The sequence below is a fragment of the Musa acuminata genome, chromosome BXJ3-5 (assembly GCF_036884655.1).
Source record: "Musa acuminata AAA Group cultivar baxijiao chromosome BXJ3-5, Cavendish_Baxijiao_AAA, whole genome shotgun sequence".
Taxonomy (NCBI): domain Eukaryota; kingdom Viridiplantae; phylum Streptophyta; class Magnoliopsida; order Zingiberales; family Musaceae; genus Musa; species Musa acuminata.
Genome location: NC_088353.1, coordinates 37,153,839 through 37,176,980, shown reverse-complemented (window position 1 = coordinate 37,176,980; position 23,142 = coordinate 37,153,839). Strand labels below are relative to the sequence as shown.

Here is a 23,142-nt window from a genome sequence, read left to right as displayed (position 1 = left end):
TTATTAAAGCTTTAACTAATATTTAAATAACTGGATATAGAGTTACATTAAGATGCTTGGTATATTTTAGTTTTACTTACATTAAACTGATATTTTTATCATCATAATTAGTTTCTAGAACATATCAGTGTTAATTAAATTTTTCAATAATATTAAATGATAGCATATAGAGATCAATTAAAAGGACTTGTGGAGCCACACAGCAAATGTGTGAAGTGAATACAGCTAGGGTGGAATGGATAGGCGTATCTCTCTCTCTCTCTCTCTCTCTCTATATATATATATATATATATATATATTGATATTGGTGTTTTTTGGGACAAAGTCTTCAATGTTGCACCGATGAATTATTGAGGTCACCGGGCCCCATGCAAATCCATCTTTCGTTTATCTTGACATGTCTTTTCTAGATGAAATTGCTGACAAAAGAGACAAAACGCTTCTTTCTCCACCTAACAATCTGACGAACAACGGATGATGGCCTGCAGGAACACACATAACGTGTATCCATTGCTATTTCAACTGCTCTGCATCCACCCAAAAGACCTAATACTAATACAAAGAGCATCACATCTTGAAGACGTCTCCTCCACATCTGTCATTCAATGGTCAATGCATATCTAACTTGTCCCTGCAGTAATTTGCATCAAATTCTAGCATCACATGTTCTTCCTGCCATTGGTCGATTACTTACGCAGCCAAGTTGTCTTCTCTTGAATGTAATCAAGTTGTCTTCTCTTAGAACGTAATTTTATTGGCACCATGAGTCCCTCCAAGCAGCGACTCCTGTACAATCTTCTTGCCATAAGATCATTCGTTCACGTGACGTTGGACGGAGTCAATTGATTGATCCGATCATAGCCCGTTTCATGTCCAGGAGATACTGTCGTCTTTTCCGACCTAAAAATGAGTGTATCTTGCTATTGCACTTGTTGTTTGGAAGGAGAAGAGAAGACCCTTAGGTTTTCTGGAATTGACATCCAAATCTTTCTTATTCCAAGAATTAAAACTATCCCCCGATAATTAAGTATTGATAGAGAATTATTCACTCTTAGTGTTATGAGAGAAATATCTTATATATTCTTACCCAGTCAAATCCATAGTTATGATCATAGATTGAGAGAAAAAGAGTTATATAGGAGAATGCAATTAGAACAAGACTCGAGTAGAAATCGTATAAGTCTGATGGCACAATGCTTAATAACTCCTTTTCTCCTATATAACTTTAATGGATTGGATTCCCCTTATCGTTTGAGGACTGCGACCTAGTGACTACGACCTAGTAAGGATAAATAAATACATAATAATTAAGGATAGATAAATCTAATGGATTGGATTCCCCTTATCGTTTGGGGACTGCGACCTAGTGACCTAATACAATCACAATCAATGAGCCGAATGAATTATTATGGAGATAATAATTTACTAAGCCAGATTAGGCATAGAGGGTCACATGTATATGGTAGATGTTACAACGAGTAGAGATTCATATGAGATATCCGTTTGAGCCCCTATTTTCTTGTATATCCAATAAAACTCAGGATCTTGTGAATAAGATTTAATAAAAGTCAATAAGAGAATATTAGGTAGAGATCTACTAATCTAAGAGCTTGGGTAGTTGGATGGAGATCCAATACCTAATATGACATGATCTATTATGATTAAGTTGATAAAGAACCTCTATAAATAAGAGAAAATTAAAAGGGTCATGAACTAGACACTGTCATCTCCTATTCTCCTCTCCCTTTTTTCTTCTCAGTCAGCCGTCCAGAGACATGTGAATAGTAAGAATAGTCACCGCCCTTATCGTAGGGATTACTATTAAAGAGAAGCACAATTGACATTCTTCTTCCTTTCGATGTGTCTTATGGGTTCAATGTCAAAATATGCTGTCCGAATAAACCCATGCAGGTCGGCCTTCACAAGATTTATCCAAATCTTGAACCAAGGAAACACGTTAGATAAACTATATCATCCAGGACCAGTTGTTCTTGGTCATAGTTTTCTTGGATTTTATTAGGTGGCCAATGAGACATTTCAATCTGTAGGTCTTTGACCAATAGTTCACGGTCAACATCGGGACAAGCACGAAAAGCTAATGCTTTCATCTCTTATACGACGCCAACAGTTCAACGCAGAAGCCTTGGCATCAATCGTTCAATGGTCCAACATATTAGGGGACAAGAAGTAGATCAAGATACAGTAACGTGTTGGTCGATTCTATAAAGTACTATGAGAGTCCCACATCAGCAGATTCTCCGAGCATGGTAGATTTGGGATTAGCATTTGTTTGAAATCTATGGGAGAGGGACAAAGGGAAAGATCAAGATACAATAACGTGTTGGCCAATCCTGCCAAGATTTTTGAAATGTCAAGAAATCTACTCCCTATCAAGGGGATCTCTTGTCCTTAGTATTTTGTTTTTAGTTTCTTTTGTTTGACGTCTATGGGAGAGGGACAAGGAAAAGATTAAGATACAATAACATGTTGGCCAATCCTGCCAAGATTTTTGATATGTCAAGAAATGTACTCGTTGGTATCATGATTCATCGAACTAGAATAAGAAAAAAAATGTAATAATAATCTCAAAAAGGTTTTTGTATTATGACATTTGAGACCACAAGATAACTGGAAATTTTATCTCTTTATTCGTTCTTCATGTATAAAACAAAATAATAGGAAGTTTTATGTTTTTATTTGATAACTGTATTATTATTATTATTATTATTCTTTTTAGTGATAGTATGATAACAGAATTTTTTAGTGACATTATTTTTTTTGTTGGTTGTAAGGAGTAGGTTTCATGATTTATTGAACTAAAATAAGAAATATTGTAATATTAATCTCAAAAAGTTATTTGTATTATGGACACATGATATGACAGATATGTGTCTTTAATAATAGTATTTTGTTACCAATGACATTATGTTGTCTTCTTGGTTGTAAGAGTAGGGATCGTATTTATTGAAAAATAAGAAAGAATTTATTGTAATAGTAATCTTAAAAAGTTTTTATATTAAAATAAAATAAGAAAATAATTATAATAATAATCTCAAAAAGTTTTTTATATTATGATATATGATTAGCAAATACATGTTTTTAATAATAATATTTTGTTTCTAGTGGCATTATTTTGTCTTCTTGGTTGTGAGAGTAAAAATATTATAGTTCAAATGACCAGGGATGTCAGAAGTGTTGTATGATCATCGGACTCTCTTAAGATTATAAAAAAAAATTTATAAGATAATCATGAAACTAACAATTTAAGTATTAGATAATTAAGAAAAAAATATATATAAAGTTTATACTATCGAGATGAGAATATTGAGATGAATGTGTGGAGTTTACTAGGAAAGATGAAAAAAAAAATTCATGAATAACTAGATATCACTTTGATAGATGATAAAATGAGAAAAAATAGTTTAAAATGATGTGGACATATGTTGAGGGTACTTCTAGATATTATAGTTAGAAGATATGAAATAATTGATATTAGTAGTAAGAAAAGTGGTTGAGAAGACTTAAAATTTTTAATAGAAACTATAAACAAAAATTTAAGTACTTTGAACTTAAAAAATAAATAACCTTTTATATATCAATGACAAAAGATCTACGTAACTAAGCTCAAATAGTTGGGATTGTTGTTGTTATTGGTTGTAACAGTAGGGATCATGATTTATTAAAAATAAGAAAAAATAATAATAATAATCTTAAAAATGCTTTTGTATTATAACAATATAGGTAATCTAGAAATGATACTATGAAGACATGTTTTTCATAATAGTATTTTATTTCTAGTGACACTATTTTTTTCTTCTTATCGTGTGAAGTAGGTATCACGATTTATTGATATAAAACAATACAAAAAATACTATTGTGAAAATAATATTAAAAAATTTATATTAAGACAGTATTTATAATCTGCATATGATACCATATATACATATATTGTTCCTAGAGTCATTAATTGTTTTTTTCTTGGTCGTAAGAAGCAGGTAAGTATCATGATTTATTGAACTAACATAAGAAAAACATACTATAATAATAATAATAATAATAATCTTAAAGAGTTTCTATAGTATGGCAGCAATAGTAATCCACATAAGATAAGATAAATACATACTTTAGGTAACAGTAATTTGGTCTTAAGTCACATCATTTTTCTTCTTGGTTATAAAAAGTAGTAGGTATGATGAATAATTGAAATAAAATAAAAATATTTAATTTATTGTAGTAACAAAATATGAAATACCTAAAAGATGGGAGATTGGTAGAGTGATGCAACCAATATTAGACTAAATCCAGCCAAACCTATAATTCCATTTGTGATACAATTGGACAATCCCAAAACAAAATTCCGTGCAAAATTGAACTGCAACTTAGTCCAACCCAAAGGAACATCCAATTCCTCCCAATTGAAGGTTAATATTATCCAACTCAAGAATATATGGAATAAAAATGTATCAAGTGGCAAAACATATTTTTAAAATTCTAAATCACTCAATTTTATTCTATTCAGAACATACACTTTTTTTTTTTCTTTTTGCAAATGAAACAATTAGTAGAATGGGTTTTGAATACTGATCTAAGATAAGTGAATTAATATTTTAAATATAAAATTTATTGGATAAAATCTTGTATCCTTAATTAACATAAGTATGTCCACCAGACCATACTACTAATATTCAGGTATAACATTTTTATACTAGAATTTAAGGTATAAAAATATATATAAACATCTAAACCCTTGTAGTAGAAACAGTCACCATCTCCTCCTCTGAAAATAAAATAGAAAACTGTATACAAAGAAGATTGCTATTATATATCCTCTACTAATTTTCAATTTAGTAAAAAAATAATCAACAATAATTATATTCTGCAAGAATTAATGCCAATTTTATAGGCAATTGGATTGTGTACAAGTTGGTTCAATTTTGAGTGTGGTGACCAAACACACTTCACGTATCGCATGTTGACATACAGCTTCATTCAATACTGTTCGTCTGGGCTAATATTTTCTATATTATACGAGAGTCATACTAGAATTACTCTAACTCAATTAACTGCACAGATACTCGAATTTAAATTCAATTCAGTATATGGAACATACAGTGACATGACGATGAAAAATCCATTAACGTGGTCGATGATATGATTCATTACTGCAACAAATTATATTTTTACCTATGACTTTTTACTTATATGTTCCTATAGTTTTAACTATAACGAGATATGTTCCTATGGTTAGAAATCATGACAATAGGTATGATTTTGTAACTACACGTAAATGTTTACATGTTATTATGGTAATTCAACCACAGAAATATATGCTTTTTTCTCTATAAATAAAAATTATAGTAATAATTCATATATCATTGTGGTTCCACAACTATTCGTACCTGTAAAGGACAACCACAATAATAGTCCACATATTTCTACTATTATTCAATTACATAGGCACTTTTACTGATGAAAGACAACCATAGCAATAGTATCCAAAATACTATGATACTACTAACTGCAATAATAGCTCATAATTCACAAAAGGAAGACAATATTCTTCCATCAGCCTTACCAATTTATATTTAAAATCATAAGACTAGTATTCAAGTACATCCAAGTTGACATACAAATTTAAACAAAGGTCATCCTTTTCTTGGTAAGTTTTAGGTAGCACAATATTAATAAATTTATAAAAATATATTTTTTTAGTGTTTTTTCGATAGAAATCAATGAAGCCAACTTGCTTTTCTAAATCATTATAGTAGAAACACAATAAAAACTGATGTGAAAACGAAATAGTATATCTCCAACTACTATTGTCAAGAATTTTTTCAAAGTTTTCTTCTTGAACTTTGGCACTTCTCGACTATAGATGTTCTCCCAACATTTATCATCACTAACTCATAATGTTCAAGAATTAATTCAAATTTATAACGTTTGAACCATAAAAGAACTTTAATGATATTAAATATTTAATTTAATAATAATAATTTCATGTATAATGAATAAAAAACTAAAATCATTTAAATCATATTAAATAAAAAATTCATGATAATGAATTATGAATGAACGATTATATTATTATTAAATATAATATTTAATAATAATATTTATACTTTTATCAAAATTAAGTATATGCTTTTCACATATGACATATGCAAACTAACCTCTAAATTAATTAAATTTATTTGAATAAGAGATAAATAAGATTGATTTTGCATCACATGTGTAAGTCAAGTGTCACCATTGTATCGACCACGTGTCACCTACGAGTTGATCATGTGGACTGTGTTGGTTGGACTCGAATGTTCATCACACCCTTCATATAAAGATGTGGGAGTGATGATTCAGTATTGATTCATCATCCATGTGAAGTTAATGTATTGGGATAAGACCAACACGTAGCCACATAAGGATGATGTGTTAGCCACGTCATTTTTACCGTTATAGAATCCAACCTTTATTCATAATATTTCATCAACTAAAAAAGAAACAAAAATCATATCATGCGTCTACATAACAAAAAATAAAAGATACTAAAAAGCAGAACTACATAACAACTCCTTTGATGTATGAGAAATTGGCTTCTATTAGAAATATTCAATACAATAATTCCAAATATGACACAATATCAATAAGGAAAAAAAAATATTCTTAAATTGATTTTAAATACAATAGTAGCATATTATGGAAGAGGGGGCAGTTGCCTATATAATAGGGAAGAGGCTTCCTGTTGCGAGCATGCTACTGCCATCGACAGCAACACGAGAAAGAGGTGCCCCACCGCGTACATCTACAGAAGAGGAAGAGGGGGTGGCCGCCTATAATAGTAGTTAGTAGAGGAAGAGGGCTTAACATTACAGTATAATATATTATACTGTAATGTTAAGTGTATTTTCTTATAGTGTCAATCACATTTGTGCATTTTTCAATCATTAAAGTGACATAACAATTATTGAGGTGGCATGATGATCATTATCATGATCGGTACTCCAATTGGCAATGCTGTAACCCTACATCATCTTTCTCTCTCCTAATGCGAAAGTGAAGTAGAGAAGAAAAAGGGTCGATGAAATGGAATATTTGTCACTATCATCCATCAAAAAATAAACCCGCGTACTTACCATCATAATCTTGCTGTTTAGTTCCAAACAGCAAACTCCATCTTACACCTCCTCCATCCAGCCTTGAATCAGTCAATCGACGGACGGCCAGATATAAATCATAAAGATTCGTCCCTTCTCCTCACATTCATAGTTTTACCGGTCGGCGCCTCACCAGCAGCTGACACCCCTGTCGCAATACTCCACGACCGATCTGAGTTCATCCGAGGATGGCAAGCCATCAGCGGAGAGACGAGAACGGAGGGGCGGTGGCGGAGGAGGAGGAGGACGGATCGACGCCAGGATCCATCCATGGCTTCGAATCCCTCCATCGCCTGCTGGAGGCTAATCTGAAGCCCCAGATCTTCCAGGTTTGGCTCTTCCTCTGTCCCCTCTAATTGGATTCGATGATCCTTGGACGATGTCACCGAGTTGGGGAGGGCGTGATTTGTTGATCCGTCTCACGATATTTTTTGCTGGTTTAGCCAAAACAATGCAGAAATTATGTGATGTCTACCCTACAAAGTCATACTAGAATAATTTCATGCTGTCTAAATCTCGAGTAGATTCTCGTCTCCACGAAATTCTTGCATGAGATTCTGGTTAGCATTCGCTAGTAGCATCAGGGCGCGAGAGAATCCATCTGTTGAATACGAGACCTTTTCTTGTTGATGAGTTAGGAGAGAGGAACTGATCGCTTTTAACATGCGATGTGGCTGTTGCAATTGTTCTTTACGTAACAGGAAGTGAGCCGCTTGCTGCTGGGACTGAATTGTGGGCGCCATCTCGAGCGGGTTGCTTTGCCTCAGGCTGCCATCTCTCTATCTGCAGAACATGATTTTGATTTGCAGGTACAGAATGCTTTCTGATATGTCGATTTGCATGTCCTGGTTAATATATCTCTTGCTTGTTCTCTCATTTTGCTGTCTTTCTGCTTGGTTATCTTGTAAGCTGCAATTGATTACTGAAGCAAAAACCCTTTGTTTGATCATGCATATGTAGATTTTGTGCTTTGAGATAAACTAGGATTAGGTAACCATTGTGCAAATGATATCACTGGCACTGGATGCTCTGCATGTTATATGAAGTCAAGAAACTGTGACATGCTAATCATCATTACCATGTTGGAGAATAATCTTTTCCTGACAGAGTTCCCTATTTCCACCTTTGTTTCTGTTGTATTCCAAGCAGCAATATATATAACTTGTTGAAGTCTTGATGCATAACAATCGAGTTACTGGATTCTTTGCTTTGACAATATTATAGCTTTTGGGACTGAATTTGACTTGTTAGTAACCTCTGGATATCCCATCTGTTGCATTAATTTGTCAAATTTCAAGAGAACTAGCTTGGCCAAAACTTTATTTACATCTATTCTGCTATTCAATCAAAATGACAATACTCAATAGGCAGGATATACTTGGTCATACAGAAAGAAGTACATTGTTAGCGTTGACAGTAACCATTGGTCATACAGTAATGAAAAAAGGTGTTTTGTGCATTTTCAAGGGTCATATATTGCAAACGTTCCAAACTTATACGTTTACTCCACAATCATAGTATAATATATTATATTCTAGCTGTTTCTCAGTCGAGTGTTTACAAACACTATGTTGAAAGCGTGAAGACTGGTTAACAATACATTTGGTATTGTACAACCTATTATACAATGCAATTTAGATGTTTGCTCCAATTTTTTTGACTTTTAATTCTTGGAATATTTCAGCGATAGTCGGTCATTCAGATGACTGTATCCATGGCATTTACCTATTGTCAATTTTGTTGTATTTCATTGTAAGAGTCCTCATAACTTGTTGCCTTTATATGGTTAATTTTCTTTGTTGTTTCCAGGCCTTTTGTTTTCATGCTGATAAAGAGTTATTGAGGCAACCACGAATTGTTCGTGTTGGCCTTATCCAGAATGCGATTGGTCTTCCTACTACTGCACACTTTGTGGACCAGAAGAATGCTATTAGGCAAAAAGTGGAACCCATGATTGATGCAGCTGGAGCTTCTGGTGTCAATATCTTATGCTTACAAGTAAGTTTTGTACAGAAACTGATTGGATTAGCTTCTCCTGGCATATTTCAGATGCACCAGACCACCTTATATAATTGGACCCTATGAAGTGCCCTTGGTTATCGTCAAAACATCCATTATATCTATTGTTCATTGCATTAAATTTCTGGTTTTTCTTCTTGTTCTTGCCAAATCATAATTTTATTTTTATCTTGTCCTGCATTTTTTGAGTTGTGTCCTTTACTGCAGGAGGCATGGATGATGCCATTTTGTTTCTGCACTCGGGAGAAGAAATGGTGTGAATTTGCAGAGCCTTTTGATGGAGAATCGACTCAATTTCTTCAAGAATTTGCAAGGAAATATAACATGGTCATTGTGAATTCTATTCTTGAAAGGGATATACACCATGGGGAGACCATTTGGAATACTGCTGTTGTGATCGGAAACCATGGCAACATAATTGGCATTCATAGGAAGGTATGCGTGCCTGCTGCTATTTATCCTTGTTTGTACCATCAGCTATAAACACTTCTTTTGTGTACTTATCATTGAAATATTATCTATATTGTCATCTCTTTTGGCAGAATCACATACCGAGAGTTGGGGATTTCAATGAGAGCACATATTATATGGAAGGAAACACTGGACATCCTGTGTTTGAAACAGCTTATGGGAAGATCGCAGTAAACATCTGTTATGGAAGGCACCATCCCTTAAACTGGTTAGCATTTGGGCTAAATGGAGCTGAGATTGTCTTCAACCCTTCTGCAACTGTCGGAGAACTCAGTGAACCAATGTGGCCTATTGAGGTCTGTTCCTTAGCATTCATTTCTAGTGCTCTAATAACATTCTCTGTTGATTCAACTACATTGATGACACATTCTGTTGCAGGCTCGGAATGCTGCCATTGCAAACAGTTACTTTGTTGGGTCGATTAATCGTGTTGGCACAGAAATCTTTCCTAATCCATTTACTTCTGGTGATGGGAAGCCTCAACACTCAGACTTTGGTCACTTCTATGGGTCTAGTCATTTCTCAGCACCAGATGCTTCATGCACTCCCTCCCTTTCACGCTACAGGGATGGATTAATGGTTTCAGACATGGATCTCAACCTCTGCAGACAACTGAAAGATAAATGGGGTTTCCGCATGACGGCACGATACGAATTGTATTCTGAAATGCTCGCTAAGTACCTAAAGCCGGACTTTACTCCGCAGGTCATTGTCGATCCCATGTTGCAGAAGAGAAATCCACTTTGATGAAGGAAATGGTGCGTCTGACATACTACACATAAGTTTATCATTCTTATAACCAATTGATTTATTTTCCTCCTTTGCTGTAGATTTAGGTACTTCAGGTCGATTGTTCCTGATGTTTCATTGACATGGGAAGCTGCAACAGGTATCAAATGGCACATGAATAAACATTGGCACTGAGGTTTGTGATCGATGCTGTGATTAAATTGTTTCTTTGGTGATGTTAATGGTGCTTTGTTGACTGTAAACCTGCGATAATGTGAGTAGTTAATGTTCCAACTAAAGTGCTTAGAAGTGGGACTTGACTACATGATCATGGAACAACAGAGAAATAGCATGTTGGTTTTTGAGTGCAGAGATTGGACTGTTGAAGTAGGGAATTGGCTGTTCGATTACATTTCTGTGTGCTCGCAAAGGATAAGTTGTGAAAACTTGATTCCAACATCTTATTATCTTTTTAACAGTAGTCAAACTCTCTACCAACTAGATTAGTTGGTATTTTCTTAGTAGTGAATTTGATAGATCCCTCTAAACTAATATTTTAAATATAAAAAATTATTGAATGAGATTTTTAATCCTAGCATGGTCTGTATAAAAGTTTGTCAGATGAGGTTTCGAAACTTTAACCTTTAATGAAATTATTATCTTAGGAGTAAAAATTCTTAGGATGGGGTTTTAAACCTTTAGCTTTTGATAATATTATTATCATATTAATATTTTATTTTAGGTATAAAAGTTCATTGAATTAGGTTTCAAACCAATCTTTATTGAGTTTAGTGGAACTTTGTCGAGTAATGTTATCAACTCTTGTTTTTAGGTAAAAATTTATTGAAAAATAATTTGAACTCGATCTATGATAAGTGGATCTAAATGAATCTGATATATTAGATGTAAAAATTTATTGGATGGGATTTTAAGTCAATATTTGATAAGTAGCTCTGGTACAATACTATCATACTAATATTGTAGAATATTGGATAAAATTTTGAATTTTCAAGCCTTAGTAAGTGGATAAGTAACACCACTATCATAATGATATTTTATGTGTAAAATTTTTTGATAAGATTTTGAACCTTAGATATGAGCAAAAGATGCAACGTTAGCCCAACAAGCATTGACAAATGATGCCTAAATCCTAAATCCTAATGTTTGTTGATGTTCTTCTTCTCTTCTTTCGGGCCAATCTTAAATTTTGTTCCATTATGCTTGAAATCTTGAGCTAACACTAAGCCCTAAAAGTTTTACTAACCCAATCTAAGAGACGCTTCTGAAGTGAAATTTAGAACTCTATATCATGAACTTATCTATGACATTCACAAATACTTATGACATGATCTGCATTTCTCATTTACAGGTAATGGAATTCTTGAAATCCTTGGTGAGATGAAAGGAGTTGGGTGGTTATGTGATTGTTTAAAAGCATGAAGGTCATAATGACATATGGTATCTAGAGGTTATCATGTGTTAGATTCATAGTTCACCCCTTTTTAGGACTCATCATGTATAGGAATCTGTGTCTCTTTTTTCTTACATCTGTAAGTTACAGATGCTATGCTCTATATCTCTAACTTATATATGTATGAAAAAGAAATCATATATATATATATATATATATATATATATATATATATATATATATATATATATAACCGAGTTTTAAAGTAATATAGGTGACTTTGAACTTAAGAACCGATGACTTTGAACTCCTCGTAAGAAAATTTATAAAATAAAATTTTAAGAATAAAAACAAGCTTAAAAAGAAGTTACTAGGAAGAAAAGAAAGTATTCAATATGATATGGGATGAATCGAGTATATCCGAAGACGATGAGCAAATTAACGAAGGCGAGATGATGAACTATGCTCTAATGGCACTCAATGACGAGGTAAGTGACTCAAATGAATCCTTTTTACCTGAATTATTTGATGCATTTCATAATTTGTATGATGAGCTTAAAATAAATTTAAAAAATATTAAAAAAGGATCATGTTTCTCTCTTAAATAAATTTAAAAAATTAAAAAATGAGTATGATAATTACATGTTAACTCCTTGCACTAAATGTGAAGAGTTAAACTTAGTTAAGAATGAAAATGTATTACTAAGAAGAAATTAGCTTTATGAGTAACTACACTCAACAAAAACCAACTACTTTTGTTAAAGGATCCACATTGCATGTTACCCCCAAGGTTAAGTGTAATTTTTACAATAGATATAATCATTTTGCTTATAAATATTTATTTAAAAAGCATGACTCATATAAATTGGTTTGGTTCCTAAATGAATCATGAATGATTTAATACAAAAAATTAAGATAAATAGATCTAACCATGAGAGATCCAAAGCTAAATAAGTACCTAGAACAAACCCACCGTTGTAGACATCTCTAAAATTAAAAACTATGAGCAAAAGATTATATTTTGATTGTGGATGCTAGCTTATGATCGAAGATCCAACGCACTTTTCAAAGCTCACAAACCGAAATAATAAAGAAAAAATCATTGGCATAGGAATTATTTATGACAAATTCAATCTTTTGATTAAAGATGTTTTGTTGTTTAATATGTTATACTATTGATCTTAATGATTTCTTTTGTGATGAAATTTGCTTTTCATTTTTAAATGATATGCATGGATTTGGCATAAAAGAATTGAGTATGCTTGTATGAAATCAATTGTGTAAATTAAAATAAAATAAAACTAAAAGGGAAAATATATTTTTCTTGAAAATTTCTCAATCTCTATCTTATCGAGTTTTGAAAAAGAGATTGATGAATCTATTTGTATCTTTTTTTTATGAATTTCTTGAAGTATAAAAATAATTTTGATGATTTGAATTTAAATGAGTTATTATCATGATCTTGATTTCTTGATATTTATAACTTGATATTTATTCTATATGAATCAAGATCTTTTATCTCCTATGTTTCTTTTTGTTATTCACTATCTAAATGAATCATGATCGGTATTATTACTATTTTATCTCCTATGTTTCTTTTGATTTCTCAATTATAACTTGAGATTTTTTTTATGAATCATGATATTGATGACTTGAGAATTTTTATACATGAATCGAGATCTTTTATTATTTGTTCTCCTATGCTATTTACTATAGAGAAGTTATTATTTGTATACATGAATTTTTTTTTTATGAATCCAGTTCTCTTATTATTTGTTCCCATATAATTCTCTCTTTTTACTATAGAGGACACTTATCAAAATGAGTTTTTTTTTATATATTCATAACTTGAGATTTATTTCATAAGACTCCCTTGTATTCATGAATTATATTTCTCATCATAAATTAATTTTTCTTAATATCTTTCATGTGATGGTTTGAATATTGATGTAAAGGAAAAAGAATTACAATATTATATTATTCCCTTCTTTTTTTTCCATGACAAAGGGGGAGAAAGTATTGCTAGTTTATATATCACAAAGAAAAACAAAAATACTAGCTTGTACATTTCAATGAGAGAAAATTTACTAACTTACATATTATAAAGGAAGTAAAAATGTGTTAACTTGCACATTGCAAAGAAAAACAAAGATTGCTAGTTTAAAGAGAGAAAAAAAGGGAGTTTAGTAAAACTTCATATAATTCATGATTGAAATTATGGCATATAGATAGAGAGAGTTTAGTGAAACTTCATCATCAATTGATTATCATCATAAAATAGGGGGAGATTGTGGAATCTCAGATTTTGATGATGAAATCAATTGATGAAGTTGTAATCTAATGTGCATTTGAGTGACGCAGGACTAATCTTGATCAAGGAAAGACAATTCGATTAAAAGTAAGAAGAATCAAACGTTGGGCAGAGTAGAACATGTCATAAGATTGGACGTCGGGCCGAATGAATGGTCAAAGTGCCGGAAGGATTTCGTGCCATGAGTTCGAGCATCGGGCTGAAGGATCGGACATTATGCCAAGGAGATTGTAAGTTGCGGGAGGTCTAAATGCTGATTAGGTAATATGCCAAAGGATCGGACGAAGCACCGAAGGATCGAACGAAGCGTCGAATGAACCAATGATATGTCGGACAATATAGAATTCATGCTTGTAATCAATTATGTTTAGATCGAGTTAGTTTAGGCCTAATTGAGTTAGTTTTGGGAATAATCCTACTAACTTAAATAGGAGCCAATTGGCCCTGAATAAGGTCTAAATTTCGTCTACTAGTTGGCCCATTCAGTGACTTGGAGCTAGGTTAGGCGATGGCATCGTTAGTGCTGGTAATGGAACCGCCTGAGGCTCGACCTCCTTGTTAGTGTTTGAGTGGTGGTACCATCCAATGTCAAACTAATATGCGGTGGTACCATCGGTTGTCAGTCTGGTAAGCGATGATATTGCCTAGTACTGGTAGTGGTACCACCAATATCCTGAAAACCCGAGATGAGACTATTTTGGCTCCAAATTGGAATCCATTTGGGACCTATAAATACCACACTCTTTCTTGCTTAGGTAAGTAAGAAAAAAAGAGTAAAAAGAGACTGTTATTCTGAGTTGAAAAAGTGCTAAATATCCTTCTCCTCTTGAAGTTTTGGGCTTAGGTTAAAAGAGGTATGAGGCTTATAAAGGTTATCTCATAAACCTATAAAAAGGAGAAAGAGTTGTAAGAGAATAGTTTATCATTATCTATTAAAAGAATATCGTTAGTGGACGCAAGTGGCCTCAATGGAAAAAGAATCGAGAGTGGCATATGTCGTGATGACTAAACCACTATAAAATTCAGTTTGCATTTTTTTTTTTCTACTTTTCATTGTCATTAATATTGCTTTAATTGCTTATTGCACTTATTCTAAGTCAAACACACTTTCAATATTTCTAATTCACTCCTCACGATGGTTTTAATGGAATTAATGGACCATTGATTGGCCCTAAAAGCCAAATCAGGTCATCCGCAAAGAGGAAATAGCCCTCTTGTTAGTGAACTAAGCAAATTGAATGTCATTTATGCAAGAGTAACTGAGAGAACAAATAAAACCCATATCCACTCAATGAATTTTGTGAGGAAGTTCATTTTAGATATAACTTTGGATTTCCTCGTAATATGACCTGACTCATTAACAATAACAATATTGTCATAAATATTACTCCCCCCCAATAAAGACAAATTACTTCTAACTAACTAGGTCATTAACAAACACTTTGATTCTATTTGTAAGAATTTTGGTGAGGAATTTATAACTTATGTTACAAAGAATGATCGAACTATGCTCATTGGTTCGGGAAATATTATATTTTTAAAAATAAAAAATATGGAAGATTTTATTCTATTATAAGGGAAGAGTGAAACTATAATTGAAATCTTCAAAAACTCTCAGCACCGACTCTTTTATCTCCTCTCAGAAGGATTGATAAAACTCTTTGTTAAACCTATCCTGATTTAGATTTTTGCCTTTTCTCATCTAACTAAGAGTAAAGGCAATTTCATGAGATGAGAATTTATAGCAAAAAAAATTAAGAGTAAAATAAGATAAAATTGAAATGACAACACTATCAGGCTAAAGAACACTAAAGATTAGGTATCCAGAAAGGTTAATATACCAATTTATAAATAGTCGAGGAGAAGACTTTCATTGCTCACATCTAACCTAAATAAGTTTAATAAAGTTCTTTCTATATCTAAAGTTAGCCACTCTATAGAAGAACCTATAATTCTTATTACCCTCCTCAATCCAATTAATCTTAGTTCTAACCCATCATTTTAAATTCAGTTAAAGATTAAGAGGAATTAATTTATTAGTTAGACAATAAAGATTGAAAATATCCTCAATAAAATTATTTCCCCTATCATCCTTCTCCTCAATTTAAATTTTTTTTATAAAAATATCTTTGATTTGGGATTCTATGGGAGGAGTCACTAAAGGCCTTCCACTCCTTAAGGTTATGAAATATGGTCAAAAGGGTTTGGTTAAAAGAATTATTAGGGTTAACTTCTTGAATACTTATGGTCAAATCATGAGAAATCAACCTTCAAAAGAAGGGGTTATTCAGTCAATATTGCTCAAACTTAAAGGAGCTCCTCCTTTGGATATCTTTTGAGAATGACTCGAACCAATATTCAGTCAACATTGGGTTATTCAGCTAGTATTGCGGAATGATTAGAAGTAATTCTGGAAGGTATTTAATTATAGTATTTTTTAAAACATCAAACTAGTAATCACTCATATACCTTATCCAATCTAGTAAGAATCAAATCTTTACCATAACACATATTACACTAAGTAAAGTAATTGCCAAAGAAATCAAGATTAATAAAACCATAGTTAAAAATAAAATTCTAAAAATCTAAAACAAAATGAGAGAGAAGGGACGGCCACCCTTCTTATCCTCAATAAAAGACACGATGTTCATATTTTCGTAAAGAATCCAAGGAACAGTTGAGAAATCTAATGATAAGAGAAGATGCTTGAGTTTACATTTAGATTTTGGAATATTGATTGCATAAATTACATATAAGAGCCAAGAGTGCTTATCTTCATGTTTTATTTAGAATCTAAAGAGACTTATAAATCAAAGCCATACGGATTGTGTACCGCTTCCTTACCATTAGGATTCTCTCGATTTACCTAATGCTACTTGAAAGGTGCTTTCATAGTTTCTCCCCATCTTTCTTAAAAATTTTATCTGATCATGAGTTTTAATCAATATAAATAGATTGATATTATGAATCGAAATCACCTTACATACAAATTTCTTTACAATCCCTTTTAATATATCGTTTATAGTTCCACGTAACATAATTCATAGGGATGAGAGAGATGATGTTACGGATAAACAATCATTATGTAGTAGTTAACTAACCATAATAGAAGATGCAATGGCAGCCTAATAGGTCTTAACAAATCGAAACCCTCAATACATAGGTTATGTAACACCATTATCTTATTGATATTTTGTATATATGATTTTTTTGGATAAAGTTTTGAACCTTTAATTTTTAGTAATGGGATCTAATATGTCATCACCAAATTATTATTTTAATTATAAATTTTATTGAATAAGATATCAAATTCTAATATTTAGTAAGTAAATTTGGTATATAATCATTAAATAATATTTTAAATATTAAAATTCATATAATGAGATTTTAACCTTTTAATATTAATAAAAAGACTAATATATTATCATCTAATTAATGTTTTAAATTGTAAACATTTATTGGAAAAAAATTTGTAATTGGATTGGGTCTGATAGCCACTCACAAAGCAATTGCTTGCTTGATATGATTTGTTAGGAATTTGATGACAAATAGGCTCATGAAATTACTCGTGTAATAACCTTTAAATGCTTGATCTGATTTCTTAAAAATTTGACGAGAAACAACCCCGTGAGGCAACTTCTGTGATACAACTTTTGCTCGTGGTTTTCGAGGTTGAGTTGCAAGCGTTAGTCCCTAAACAATGGATTCAAAATTATTTTTCATCCACAATTGATACTTCATCTTGCTGCAAGGATCTTCCAAACTATTCTTAGAAGTTTAATTGGTATTTCATCATCGTAGTATACATAAATACAAAATTTGGAGTTAAATAAGTCATTTTTCACTGATTTGTGTCCTACTCATAAGAATTTGTTTCGAAACCATCAATGGTCAATGGGGTCATAGTTGGGTCAACGGGTCAGATTACAAATTTAATAAAAAATATATATAATATAATTATATAGTCTAATTAGTTTCGATTGTGCGTGTGGCAAGAGCACAACTTTTCCCACAAGGTCCAAATAAATCCACTGAAATCTTGAAGGGGGGTTTGGTCATTTATAGATTGAAACTATACTAGTGAATTAAAGAATAATATAGTTGTAATAGAAAAAATAATAGCATCTCGAACTTATAGATATAAGAAAAAGAAGTCACGGTTTACTATAAATGAAAGAGCCTTCAGATAAATCATGAATCTAGCACATAATAACTGCTAGATATCATATGCGATGATGACCTTCATGCTCCTAAACTATCATATAATAAATATATCACATATACATATACATATACATATATCATATTTAAGAAGGTGAGGCTGTATATTTATGCATCACCATCCAACTTCTTCCATCTCACCAGAGACTTCAAGAATTTCATTACCTGTAAAACAATACAGAGCATGTCAATGGAATTTGTGAATATAATTACTGATATCGAGTAATAAATTTGACCTCAGAAGTGTCTCTTAGAGAATAGACAGCATTGGTTTCTTTCGGTATAGATGACACAAGGATACCGTACCCACGATTACTCTCCCTAAGAACCTGGTATTGAAAATTAAGAAACAAAAAATGATTGGAAATCATATTTCGACTCCATCAATTTATCTAATTTTGTTTGTAAAATTATTTCATATATATACCTCAAATGCATCCTCATCGGTTCGATCATCTCCCACATAGATCGAGAGCACATCCTCGCGATTGCTTAGACCAAGGGATTCCAGAAGGAACTCCACAGCTTTCCCCTTGTTCCAATCAATCACAGGACGGATCTCTAAGACCTACACCATAAACGATTGTCATTCTTCAACAGATTTCTAGCACCTACATCTATCTACAAGCTCATGGTTTCATGAATCAGAGTCACCTTTCGCCCATGGGTCACTCGCAAACGAGGGTAGTCCTTGAGAAGGTTGACCACACGCTGAGCAACCTCAGGCCAAACCTGGAATTACAAGGACCAATATTTTGTTAGGCTGCTGAGAAGAGGTCTCCTGACGCAGCATAACTATGATGATTTAGTTATTTACTTCCTTATTTACGAGACGATAATGTACAGAGACACAGAATTTGTTAGACTCTACTCTGGCACCAACAATGTCCTTGGTTATGTCAACGAGGGAGCTAAAAATCTGTCATCATCAGCTTCAATTGTCATTTAATAGGAACGACTCGAAGTAACAGACGATATCGATGACATACCTCATTGATCATAGGTAGAAACTCGCTAGCAGGCTGGAAGAGATGGACCTCCTTTCCCTGATATGTGTAGGTTGAATCAGTAAACAAGCAAATGATACAATTTTAGCTATAATAATTCAGAAATAGTTTAATTGATCAGGGAAAAAAAGTGTCTTATCCACTGGTAAGCCCTTTTTCAGGTGGTCAGTTTACCTTACGGTGTGGTAAAATGAAGCGTGATTGCTAGATGATAAGCAATGACATACAAAATTAGATTACAAGAAATGATTTGACAATGGGATGCCTTGGACGATAGTGTCCTCTCACCTGCTCATCAGTTGTCATAATGCAATTTGGATGGCCGCCGGTGGAATCAAACTTTCTGACTGGGCACATAATATCCATTCCATGACTACCAGAATAACACAGTCCTGTTAGCTTCACAAATTTGTACACCTGAACAAAATGAGAAATATATGGCACAGGGTGATGATTAGCAGGTCATAAACAAGAGTTGAAAGCATAAACTTCTATTATGTGCATATTATTAATCTCAGAATAAAAAAAACTATGTTCAGTATGATCATAAGAAAGATATATTACCTTCTCACGGGACCTGCCACTTATGATTGCAGTTGGGAAGCACTCAGAAGCATGTTTGACAGCAGAACGCATCTGAAACAAAGTAAATCAATCAAAATGCTGCTCATGCCAAAAAATAAAACGTAGCAGAGAAGACAATAATGTTCAATATAATTAGATGTTCCTAGAACAAGATATTCATCAAAATCTCTAATAAAATAACTAATTTACCGCATTGGACATAATAGCAAGGTCAGGGTTGTCCACAATAGGTGAAAGTGTTCCGTCGTAATCCAAAAATAAAGCTATCTTCTTGCATTTAGCAGAGCTTATAATTTGTTCGAATGATGTTAATGCCGATGGATAGCTCATCTGAAATAGAGTGAACATCATAATAGTATGCCACTTTTGTCATCTTATTAACATGAAACTTACCAGCCATGTATGATATGCCATGTCATTTTCATCAATTGCAGGCTCAGAGATGTAGTCCTTGTTCAGCTGCTTGCGAGGAGGTGATGAAGATTTCATGGCATCTAGCCAACCGTTGGCATGGACATCATCAACCTTACCCAGTATCGCTTTTCTTCTGGGTTTTGTTGAGTACAAGCCAGACGAATATGCCTGTGCCGCTGATGAATATGGTTTTATATTTGAAGGCAAGCCCAATCTCGAATTATTAAGGGGTGCAGGATCAGTAAGAACAGGGGATGAACCATTCTTCTTCAAATCCATTGGATCTAGATTAATAACTCTATAATCTAACAACGCTGGTATGCGATTAACTCAGCATTCAGTTTTTCTTTTCCTTTTCCTTTGTGTTTTTATGCATTCAACCGACCATTTTATCAATAAAAAACCACCTTTTCATTGCCTTTTTGTCACTGCAATTGTGCTTGCAGTCCATCAAGCAGATTCCTCTGAAAAACTGACCGCCAATTAGAGTGAAAAAAAGTATATTTTTCCAAGGAAAAAATCAAATCAGTGTACCTTGTCATTGCCAGAATTGAGAATCATTTATATTAGGCAACCACTCATGAGATCGTGTGAGGATAAAAAGGACCAGGCAACTGCACAAATTGGAAAATTTTAGATGAATTAAAAATGATATTGTTGCTGAGGTAAGCAGCTTCAGATATTTCTGGCTAAAAACCTTGAAACGGAACCATCACTAGGAATAGTATCACCACTAAGACACTCAATATGACAGAAAATTAGAACAAGTGGTTTCACTCAATAAAATAAGAGGAAAAAAGAATGAACAGTGTATAAAAGAATGTTGAAAATAAAATTGATAGGTTTCGTTAACTTTTCATAAACAAGCAGCCAACACCATTGTAAAAGAGATTACCCGTTCTGAGAAGGAACTAGAACCTACCAATGATATTAACATACAATATCCAAATGTGTCATCAGTAACATAGATATTCTTTTGGTCCTCGATTCATCGAAAAATAAAAGCTACCAACACGTCCTCCGTTCATCTATAAATTTGGACTAGATACTAGCAGTGTAATTGAAAAATAATGATATTACAAACTCAGCACATATAATTGTCTTAATATGTAGCATAATATCCATGTTTAAAGAAACCACGTTGAAGTAATGGACATTTGCATTAAACAAATTCTGAAACATAATCCCAATACATGAATTGCATAAAGGTGCCTCCTTATTAGATCACAAATTTAGGCCAGCCAAATTTACAGCAACATATAGACATAAATGCGTTGCCACAACTGTTAGATTCCACACCGACGACAAGAAGGCACTATATTAAATCAGTCCATTTGAACTAGTTAGGTTTCTAGAAGACAGAGGATAGCAACCGCCATTCTATGCAGAATTTACAACTGATGCAGAATTTACATGAAGCAAGATCCAAACATATTTAATAGAATGAGACTGAAGACCAGAGTACAGCAAACAAGACAAGAATGTACCGCTGAGGGAATTCATTGGTTCCGGCCAAACAGTCCCGAGCACTGTATGACAAGCTGCAGACCTACCTAGATTGTACCATTAATCAACCATAGTTGACAAACCAAAGTGCCACTATGCTACGACGTGATGCCAAATGACAACCAACAGCAACTGACAGCATCTTAGTTGCTAAGTTATGTACCACCTCATTCTTTGTTTTCATTTCCGATCTACTGAGATAGCCACGAGATTGTGACGGGACAAGTCACATTCCTTCTTTTACAACACCGTCAGAAAAGTATCTATAACTTCATGTGATTAAACATCATTCTTCACACTGGATGCAACATTTCTTACACTTATGCCGTGCAGAAGAAAAAGGCACAGTCTTATCGTACAAAAAGTAAAAGGAAGATGAAATGTGTTTGAAGCTATCTAAGTTCCTATACAGCGTCCAACACAGTAGACCATCGACCTTTGGTGTAACTCAATAGGATCTATATACACCATTGATTTATTTTCCCTTCAAGAAGATGCCATAAAGCAGATCATCCAATCACGGAACCTATGAAGTTACAGCGGAAAAGGCTACATCTTTTCATTTATTTGAAGGTCAGGTTAGATAAAGGAGGCAGCCGGGCCAAAGTGGAGACTGTGGGATCTCCACCTTTTGTTACTTTCTAAATGTTCAACCCCAAGGATACCTTGAAACAACGGGCAGCGAAGAAAATGAAAATAAACCGGAACACATGACATGCTAACTGCCACGAATGAGTCCGACGCTATGAACCTCATGCACAAAGAGAACACTCGATCCCCAAAATGTCCGACTTGAGAAAACAAACGAAATAATCTCTATGCGCCTCCTCCCGATCCGCAAAACGCGTGTAGATGACATACGACGACTTACGAACCACAAAACAAGCGATCGATTCCACGCGAACAAGGGAAGGAATAACTCGAAGATGGGAAATTTTTACCCCATAGAATATAGCTACTACACATTACAACACTTGAATGAAAAATAGAAGAAGGAAACATCACAGCAAAAGAATCAAAGCATGTCTCAGATCCAAATCTATCACGTTCGACACATCCCAACAGATCCATCAATAAACAAAACGTTGAAGGATCGACGAAGAGAAACAATACGAATCACCTGATGAAGGACAGATAACCGGGAAGATGAGCCTTTCTATTCAGTAGCAGATCATTCGACGCGTTCTTCGTAATGACTGAACAAACCCTAAACGAATCGCAGCCGAGAGAGAGAGAGAGAGAGAGAGAGAGAGAGGCGAGGAGAAGAGAGAAGAGATGAGCCGCCGGAAGCGGCGCTTTATTTATAGAGGGGGAGAGGAC

The 23,142-nt window shown here is 33.4% G+C and overlaps 2 protein-coding genes across 4 annotated transcripts; one reads left to right on the top strand and one right to left on the bottom strand.

Moving 5' to 3' along the window:
* The first annotated feature begins 7,254 nt into the window (after window positions 1–7,254).
* On the top strand, window positions 7,255–10,848 carry LOC135637806 (beta-ureidopropionase-like). The gene is made up of 7 exons (XM_065150610.1): window positions 7,255–7,477; window positions 7,850–7,957; window positions 8,958–9,146; window positions 9,375–9,602; window positions 9,710–9,934; window positions 10,017–10,396; window positions 10,469–10,848. The coding sequence occupies exons 1-6, from the start codon at window positions 7,337–7,339 to the stop codon at window positions 10,383–10,385; spliced, it is 1,260 nt and encodes a 419-aa protein (XP_065006682.1). The 5' UTR covers window positions 7,255–7,336; the 3' UTR covers window positions 10,386–10,396; window positions 10,469–10,848.
* Window positions 10,849–18,228: 7,380 nt separating this feature from the next.
* On the bottom strand, window positions 18,229–23,142 carry LOC135584417 (probable trehalose-phosphate phosphatase 2). Of its 3 annotated transcripts, XM_065150611.1 has the most exons (12): window positions 22,943–23,102; window positions 20,851–20,930; window positions 20,296–20,780; window positions 20,092–20,232; window positions 19,882–19,953; window positions 19,606–19,734; window positions 19,300–19,356; window positions 19,128–19,229; window positions 18,965–19,042; window positions 18,738–18,878; window positions 18,547–18,639; window positions 18,229–18,475 (listed from the first exon to the last, which is right to left on the bottom strand). In XM_065150611.1, exons 3-12 carry the CDS (start codon window positions 20,593–20,595, stop codon window positions 18,419–18,421), a joined length of 1,170 nt encoding a protein of 389 aa, XP_065006683.1. In that variant the 5' UTR covers window positions 20,596–20,780; window positions 20,851–20,930; window positions 22,943–23,102; the 3' UTR covers window positions 18,229–18,418. The 3 variants fall into 3 exon arrangements, with proteins under 3 accessions (XP_065006683.1, XP_065006684.1, XP_009401802.2); XM_065150612.1 differs by lacking the exon at window positions 20,092–20,232 and having other exon boundaries at window positions 22,943–23,142; XM_009403527.3 differs by lacking the exon at window positions 19,128–19,229 and having other exon boundaries at window positions 22,943–23,113.